Source organism: Etheostoma spectabile, chromosome 1 (assembly GCF_008692095.1).
Source record: "Etheostoma spectabile isolate EspeVRDwgs_2016 chromosome 1, UIUC_Espe_1.0, whole genome shotgun sequence".
In the NCBI taxonomy this organism is placed as follows: Eukaryota; Metazoa; Chordata; class Actinopteri; order Perciformes; family Percidae; genus Etheostoma; species Etheostoma spectabile.
Genome location: NC_045733.1, coordinates 9,473,783 through 9,483,208, shown reverse-complemented (window position 1 = coordinate 9,483,208; position 9,426 = coordinate 9,473,783). Strand labels below are relative to the sequence as shown.

Here is a 9,426-nt window from a genome sequence, read left to right as displayed (position 1 = left end):
GTACACACAGTATATAGGGAATTCCTATGCATTGTATTTTCTGTTATTTTGGAATCTATGTATTGAATACATTGCTCCTAAAATGAGGCTGTCGTAAAGGAAAAACAATATTTCTCATAGATGCTAAACAAATAATTTTAGTAGTGAGAAGTAGGTTTATTTTATATTTGTAATGGTCATTTGCATGTTAACGTTGACATGCTCATTTCAGGAAAAAAAAAATCTATTTTACAAATGAATTTTAGTTGACTGCATCAACGTACTGCTCTGTGTTAATACAACTTGACCTGTTAAGTTTCACCTTGTGTGAAAACCTACACGGGTTTCCACGCAAATAAAAAAACACTGTAATAAAGTCACCAATAATATTAGCACTCATTGTTTATAGATACCACTGTGTTTTGCTGCTGTTTAAATTTCTAGGTAGGAAAATAAAGCAACTGCATATGATTAAATCCTCCCTCCACTGCACCTGTATTTTACATGTTTATCAAATCCAAAAGGTAACCGTTCCAGCGTCACAAATGACCGCGTCCCCGTGACAGAGCAGCACTCTCCTGTCCTCTCCATCCCGCAACAACCTGGAGGAGAGACAACGCAACTACATCTCTGCCCCTGCCTCCTCCTCACAGCGTTGGTCGCCATCCATCCCCTCTCCTCCTGTACCATAACAGATGGTGGGAACAACATTGCATCCGCCGGGTACCACAACAATTGACCGCAGCATCCAGTCCAGACAGCGCTGGCCTTGCACCATCATGCTCCTAGTGCAGGACTGCATGAGGCTGTGAGTGCCGTCGTGATTCATTTCACGCGGTACCAGCACCACCACGGCCACGGAGGAACCTTCTTGCGATTGTTTGGGCTCTCCATCGAACGGGGGAAGATGGCCGCTATGAAAATATTAACAGGCACAGGGCTCTTCTTGGCTTTCTGTGCGCTCGGGCTGCTCGCCATGGCGATTTGCACCGATTATTGGTACGAGACCGACGCGAGGAGACATCGAGAGAGGTGTAAAAACTATGCCAACAAGCGAAACGACCCAGGGTACATCTACATTTCGAACCACAACCTCCCCCTCCAGATGCCTCCAAAGAGCCTGGAGAGGAAAGGTAACGGCCCAGATGCTGGAGCTCTCATCAGGGGGAAGCGGCACTTTCTGGCCGCTGCGTCTGCCATGGAGTCTCATTGCAGTCGGCAGTTTAACTCCACCGTCTCCGGGCTCTGGAGGAAGTGTCACCGGGAGGGATTCGATCTGGAGACCGAGGACCTTATTTACAAAGGTAAACACGAGCAGTCTGCCTTCTCTTGTGTGCACCAGGCCGTGGGGCTCAGCGATGAGCTCACACCTAGCCTGACACAAACAGGATGATACAGAGGCCCACTCTCTCCTTTCTCATCAATGTCTAACTGCGTTTTCATTCTGAAGGTTATACAACTAGATGAAGATGTAATTTATTAGAAGATTGTATCTATTTTCTTCATTTGTACATTTCGCTGTCCATGGTGCTGAGTGAACCCCCTCTCTGAGATAATGGCTGCTCCTCTATTTTCTGAACCCGTTTTGCATCTATAAGAGACTCAACGTTGCGTAAAGGTTAATGCCATTAAACAGGGGATTTCATGCTACTAATGAAGCTGAATTATCAACACATTTGGTTTTAATTTTTGTCAACAGCAGAGAAAACACAATGCACAGCCCCCCTCACTGAACAACAATGAGAAGCCATATTTCAGGCCTCACTTGTTTTTTGCTGTATCTGATCCAGACCCAACATACTAAAACTGAGCAGATACACAAGAGGGAAACCATGCAGAGAAAATATAGGTGTCACAAATTGTTGTTGTTGCTGTCAAAGTAGACCTCAGTTTACCTAAAAACAGACCAGTGACAGTTTTTTCTTTCAAGCATTGACTCTGAAAATTGTCAACCACACCATGTTGTATCAAAATCCATCTATGTTTGAGCCCGCACCTCTTTACTTACCTGCGAATAATACCATTTTGTATTACGTTGAACCATTGGAATTGTTCAAATGTTTCTAAAATTAATAACTCAAGGTCTATAGGCTCTGGAACAAAATAAGTATAATGCTTTTAACTCTTCTTTAATCATGGTATAGTTACAACAGTGTAGTTAGTGTGCATCAAATACATTTTTATCCACATAAAGTGTACATAATGGCGATACAGTTATGTTTTTATTTAATTGACTGTACCTCATTGTCATACAGGGCTAGACTTTATAGCATTAAGTCCAATGCAATAGCACTGCAACACATACTACCTTGATGAAGCTTGTTATCTTAATACTGTAGTTGACATGATGCTGATTTAGTTCTGTTTTAAAGTTTGAGACTGTACTTTGATACTGTTTTTTTTTTAACTGGATGGCATAAAGTATGAAAATATATTAAATGTGCTTGCTACTACCAGCTGCTGCACCTCTGGCTTGGTATGTAATGGAATCTATTTACCTATCATGTTAGTAGACCCAGACCTAGAACTAGAACTATATGTAGCTTACTTAGCCTTGTCTGATTCTTAAGATCATATTTGTTACTTTTCAATAATCATGCTTAGGGGCAATATTACTGTCAATATCTGAGCAATTAATATCATACATTAACACTGTTTTCACAAAGTTTTTATAGCAGCCTCAAGGTTTAAAAGAGGGAACTGTATATAATATAGGGGTTGTAAAAGCTTAAGCCAAAGTAAAAAAAGCCAAAATACAGCTTTTGGCTTAGCTTTCCTCTGTCATTTGCCATGTTCAATACATTAGAGATGCATTTAAAATCAAATTGACATTTACATTACACACATAAATATACAACACAAGTTGTTCATACACTTCTGTTTGAAAGCTGGATGATCAAGTTTTAACTCATAAAAGAGATCAGATGTCAACATCTATTCAGATTTGCGTGGGACTACATTACTTTAAATTATGTCAGGGCTCTTACAGGCCAACAATAAATATACCGGCTTCAAGTGATGCAAATTAGAAAACTGTGTTCAGAAATTGTTTCCTCGTGAACTTTGACAGTGCACAGATATAATAGTGTTGTCTAATTATGATTACAGTCTTGATGATCACAGTGTTGTGACAGCATTGATGTCAGGAAAATAACAAATTCTGCTGGTGTGGACAGATTTACGCGCTGCTGTGGTTTCAAATTAACACTAAGAGTTTTGAGCATATGCTCCACGTACAGTGCATTTGCACTGAGTGTAGAGCGCCATTGAGTGTTGATCTTTAAATGTCATTTTATTTTATCAGGCCTTTCACACACATATATGTGTGCAGGGCATTGGACGTTTTGCTCACCATTTTGTCAGTTATAGTAATTAAAAAACACAGTTTCCTATGAGATAGACAGACTATTAAAATTGCAATTACACAAGCAGCTTGGTATTGGAGGCTGAATTGCTGATACAAGATTATTTAGATGTACTGACATCATCTCAACAGTAAATGGTGTTATGCATGCAGTAGTTTCCATTTCACACATCCGTCTCATGTGTGCTTCTAGCTTTAGATGTACCTCAAATGCCTAAAGGTAGCAAGCTTCCATTTGGCATCACATGTTGGATTTTCTATACCAGAGAGATCTGTCTGAAAGAACATGAAATATTTGGACTAAAACGCCACCCTGATAATATAAACCTCTTCCTTCTATAGTAGCCTTGGGTGCCTCAACAAAGAATGTTCAGATCGAAGCCTAGAAGATCACATACCTGACTATTAGAAGAGTTTAACAAAGTCTGACTAAAGGTTGGACAAAAGATATGGAAATTTAGAATTATCAAACTATCGAGGTACTTATTAAAAAAGGAAGATGTCTGCCATCTAGCCTGTTGTGACATTATATAAAGTACTGTAGAAAGTCCTTAAAATATATAAAGTTGTTGTTGTGACTTTATGGAGTAGGAGCTGGACTCCGAAATACTTCAAATTCTGAAATTACCAGACTTATTTGTAATGCAGTTTATTGCACTGAAATCATTTTCACTTTAAATCGGAACAATGAAGGTTCTTTGTGTAGCTTTAGTTAGAATAATCCATATTGTTTCCTAATCCCCCTTTAATAACAATGTAGGAGTGGTTGGGAACACGAGGTTAATGGGGCCAACTCATTAAAACTCAGTGAGGGTGTAAAATAAATATTAAGCTTTTCTACCATGTGTTTATATTATTTCATAATCCCACAAGATGGGCAAAGGTTCAGAATGAGATTTCTACTTCATTTTCTCTCTTATATTTAAAGATGTTTGGTCTCCAGTTATAATTGTTTCCATCTTCTCTTCACCAGGAATAATTCAAAGATGTACCCCAGTCAAGTATCACTACTCTTCGTCCATCCTACCACGAAATTTACCCGTCAACATCACAAAGACCATACGACAGGATGAGTGGCATGCACTGCGTAAGTCTTAAAGTGTTTTTCTGTCGTTATGTAGTTGGTAAGACTTGTTGACTTACATAGTATCTGTTCTTTTATCTTTTTTGTTTACCAACATTTAGTGTTCTGCTTTCTGCCTCTGTTTCCAATAAACAATTAATTTAATTGATCATTTTAGCACTAAAATGAGAGAGAAGAAAAAATAAAGAGAAAAGGTTGAGAAAATCAACAATTTACCATCCAATTATGGCCAATACTTAATTTTAAGTCTTCTCATTCAAAAACCATTTTAAGCTTGAGACATGTTTTTTATTTTGCATTCAGGGGTTTAGTTGACTAAATGACATTTTGCGTTCCTCAAGGCACAACTGTGGGCCCTATCACTTCTCGACTGTTGCAACTCCCTGTACATGTTTCTCCCAAAAGCCTCTACATTGCCTCTAATTCATACAAAATGCTGCAGCTCTGCTCTTAATTAGTTTCAAAACATGTGACCGTATTACACTTGTTTAAGCTTCTTTACATTGGCTACCTGTGGCCCTGTTGGTTTTGGCACCATCTTCTGCGAGCTCCTCTCCCCTTCTGACCAAACACGCTGCCCGAGATCCTCACGCAAATCCCTGTTATCCGTTCCAAAGTAATCCTAAAACCAAAGGTGACAGTGCTTCTGCTTTTAGAGCCCCCAGACTTTTGGATGCCCTGTCTGAGGAGATCAGGCACGCTGAGTCAGTGCCCCATTTTAAATCACTTCTCAAAACTCACCTGTACAAAGCTGCTTCTAATTCTTGATTCTGTTGCTTTCATATCTGTTTATTTTGTACTTACTTATTTGGCTTACTTTGTCTGTTTGTTTTAATTTATCTGACTGTTTTTACATTATTATTTGTAATTGCTTATGTTACTTGCTTTGGAACCCAATACTTTGTCTTTTTTATATATATATATTTTGCTCATGTAGTACTTGATTTGGAACCTGATAATTTGTCTTTTTTATACATATATATATATATATATGTATATACATATGTACACATATGTACTGTATTTTTTTTCCCGTCTCTTTTCCCCCACGTCTAGACTCATGGCCAGAGGTTATCAGGTCATCACTATTAGGAAGCCGTTAGCTTTAGTGTGACTTATCTGCGGTCATTAGGTCTGACAGATCAATGATAGGCTTGTATTTCTTACTTTATATCCTTGTTCAAAGAGAAAGAGTGAAGGAGTTGTTTGACCTTGGATTACATCAGTGTGATTTTCAGTTTTTAAACCCTCTTTTTTACTATTGAATTCAGTCTTCTGCTCTGATATCTTGTGTTTGAAACATGCTACCAAAGCCTTTTCTAAGTTATTATTCCTATTCTTAGTAGTATTACAGTATGTATACCCGTACTCTAGATTTCTCTATACCTATTACAGCTAAACTATTAGCATCCATTACAATTGTATCATCTGTTGTAGCTTATCGGGGTAAAAGTTTGAAGTGGTTCTGACTGTTTAGTATATTTTTTTAAATAAGTGACCAGCAGGTCAGCTGAAACTGAAATCTGAAATCTGTATCTCCAGATAAGTGTACATCTCAGCATACTTGAAGTTTAAAAAAAAACAACTAAATAAAGAATAAATATGTGTTTGGGTTTTAAACATGTTAGTGTGGTAGATTGAAAGAGATGCTTCACCATCAGCTCTGCAGTTCAAGGGCAACAGATTCCAACTTTGCAACAACTCAAAATTAGTAATTACTAGATCAAACTACAGTCTTCAGATTCACTGTTCACTTTCAGTTGTGACGTTTTTCCCTCTGTCTGCAGATCTAAGAAGAATGACGGCTGGGTTCGTGGGCATGGCCGTGTCCATCATTCTATTTGGCTGGATCATTGGAGTGCTGGGATGCTGCCAGCAGCATGACCTCATGCAATATGTAGCTGGGCTACTATTTCTCATGGGAGGTACTGTGAGAGCACATATGCCAACATCCATACACAAACATGCAGACAAAATCAAATTTCTGTATTTCTTTGGTGACAACAGAGAGCATCTTTGGGTTCGCATGATACACTAGATGAATGTCCTGCAGTTACATGATTCCTTTCCTGCAGTAAGATGCACAGCACATGTATTTAATAATCAAACTAGAACCATGTAAAATCACTGCTTGTCTCTTCCGCTCACACAGGAACATGCTGCATCATCTCTTTGTGCACATGCGTGGCAGGAATCAACTTTGAGTTATCCCGCTACCCCCGCTACATGTACGGCCTCCCTGAGGACATTAGCCATGGCTATGGCTGGTCCATGTTTTGTGCCTGGGGGGGCCTCGGTCTCACATTGCTGGCTGGCTTCCTCTGCACCTTGGCCCCCTCCCTGAGCACACCCGCTCGCACAACGACCCACAAGCCGAGGCAGGAGAATGGAACCGTGTGACGGAGGCGTTGTGAAGCGACTGACCCACCGAACGCACAAACCACACCCTTCCAACCTTGATGTTTAACTCTGAAACAGTTTTTGTCTGATCACCATCTCACACCACCCACGACATCGCCATCTCCCTTCAGTGTTCAGTGTGCCTGAGTTGCGACAGAAGGAGCAAAGTAATGACAAACGTACACACCTAATCTCGAAAATCCCAGAGGGAGATTCAGGAAAACCAAGACTAACACCTACAGTAATGTATGACTGGGACATGGCTCTCATAGCACAAAGAAGACATTGTTGACAGTTTGACATGCTGATTTTATGGCGATCTAAAGGTGACTGTTTTCTCTGAAGAGAATTTGTCTTAAAATGGTGCTCTCTTAAATACAAAAAGCCACACACACTCCCATGCAGCACACACACACACACACACTCACACACACCAGCACATGCTTTTTCACACATGCTCAATTACTCCAGATGAATTATGGGAGAGATCCTCCAAAAGGAAATTAAAACACAGACATCATACCAGAGCGTCTTGTCAGCATTCCTCATTCAGTTAGGTGTTATTGTACGTTAAAAAAAAAAGAAATCTGGCACTGACTGCCCATAGCTTATCTTTAGTGTAGCACACTAACTGATATCAACCATGAGCCCCAGGGTAACATCTGCAGCCTCTGCAGAGCACAACGTGGATCGATTAGCGTGGTCAGTACAATAAAATACACTAGTGGAGTAAATTTGCATTGAAAAGAAAATCATTTGATGCTTCTTTAAAGATTCTAAATGTACAAATGCAACTCTATGTAGATCCATATCATTGTTTGTGTAAAGTAGATTTTGAATACGAATGTTTGTTTTTCTGTTTGTTTTGAAGTGATGATGGCTGACAGTAGGATAGGATAAAGAGTTACATTTATAGGAGCATGAATCCATTATTGGAATCATGTAAAGGTGTTTTGCGGTACCAAACTGACAGACACAACCCGGTTGTTTGCTGACGAGAGCAAAACAAGAAACCAAACTGTAGAGGAAGTATTTGATTGCTCCATTGTTTACCCTCAATATTGGTCAGCCTTTTTGTGTAATACAAGCAAGTTAAGCAAATTTTAAAGGAAAAAAGATGCAACTTCAGTGTCCCGTTAAAAACAAAAGCACAAATCATCATCCGCACTAAGTACAGTAACATAGTAACATCACACATTAGAGGGCCAAAGTGTCATCATATCTTGACTAAAGTCTCAGCACGGCGGAAACAAGCAGAATATGGAAGATCATTTATGAGATGGACATCCTTGTTCCCACAATGCAATGCACACAGGAAATGGAGAAGCTTGTTTTTTATAAACGTGGATGTAAAAAATCCATAAAACAAGTTTGATTTAAAAGTTCAAGATGGACAAGGCATTCCAAATTTCCAGTTTGATCGATGTGTTGAACACATCTTGTATCATTTCTTGAGCAGTAAAACATGTATTTACTGTGTACTAAGTTACATAATGGCACACTGTGTATTATCTAGTCTGAACATGATTAAATGGTTTAAATTAAAAAATACCTCTAAATCTGGAATAAAAAAAAGCACAAACAGTAATTTAAGAATGACAGTATGCAGTGATGTATGTTTAAGCTGTAATTCTGTGTAATAGTTTTGTGTATTTAGCTCACACATGGAAAATGACAAAATGAAGTGTACTTAAAATCACAGGTATAAAATGGTTTGATTTTTAAGTGTTGTGTTAATGGACAACATTTGGAATACAACAAAATAAAGTAATGCATTCTTGGAAAAATATTTTTTATTTAAAAGTGCCATTTTAAAATTGACAGTTGGATTAATGTGTGGTGCCCATTTTGAATTGTGTATCATTAGTACGAATCTGTAAGATACACCAGTTTTTGTGTACTAACTTTATAGTGTGTAGTATGGGATGGGGCCACAGGAAAGGTTTAGTTTGCTCATTGATAAAGGTAGAAGCGGTTCTCCTGGTGACACTTTTGGATAATAACTTGCAGCCGTTAGATTTCTTTGATGCAGATATGACCCCCCCCCCCCCCCCCCACACACACACACACACACACACACAACACACACACAGTCATTAGAACTCATTTATTTTGAAATCGTCACAGGTTCATGAAACAAGAATATACAGCCATGTGTGATGGCATTTTTATGAATTGCTGGAAATGAGTCATAAGATATTCTATCAGCTATGTCAAATAACTTTCTTAAAAAAAAAAAGGTGTTATAATGTGTGTTGACAACACTGTGTGTGATGTTCAGTCCTTTCACCATCACCATTAACCTCCTCATGAGGCTACCACTTTTCAGAAGTCGAGGATATTACTTGAGGCATGATTGAAAACTGTATCTTCAGTGTCTTGTTGAATCTTTGCACTTGGCTGGTTTTGAACAGGTGGATGATCAGAGCATGTAATAAGCACCCTGTTGTGTCTTTTACAAAGAGTTTGGGTTTATACCATGTTGTGTGTTTAGGGTCAGTCAGTCTAGGCTCTTATTGTTAAAATATTAATGCCAGAAACAAGGACATACCATAAATATAAAACTTTTTATATATATGGTCATTACACTAACAACTGA

At 38.7% G+C, this 9,426-nt stretch overlaps 1 protein-coding gene across 1 annotated transcript; it reads left to right on the top strand.

The window, feature by feature from the left end:
- Positions 1-577: 577 nt before the first annotated feature.
- On the top strand, positions 578-8,595 carry tmem276b (transmembrane protein 276b). The gene is made up of 4 exons (XM_032509755.1): positions 578-1,283; positions 4,317-4,430; positions 6,215-6,352; positions 6,580-8,595. The coding sequence occupies exons 1-4, from the start codon at positions 887-889 to the stop codon at positions 6,825-6,827; spliced, it is 897 nt and encodes a 298-aa protein (XP_032365646.1). The 5' UTR covers positions 578-886; the 3' UTR covers positions 6,828-8,595.
- Positions 8,596-9,426: the final 831 nt, after the last annotated feature.

Bases quoted from the DNA above. Each gene is read 5' to 3' on its own strand.
- tmem276b (XM_032509755.1), top strand. From the start codon at position 887: ATGGCCGCTATGAAAATATTAACAGGCACAGGGCTCTTCTTGGCTTTC. The intron at 4,431-6,214 runs GTAAGTCTTAAA...CTCTGTCTGCAG, and splicing joins GGATGAGTGGCATGCACTGC to ATCTAAGAAGAATGACGGCT. The intron at 6,353-6,579 runs GTACTGTGAGAG...CCGCTCACACAG, and splicing joins GCTACTATTTCTCATGGGAG to GAACATGCTGCATCATCTCT.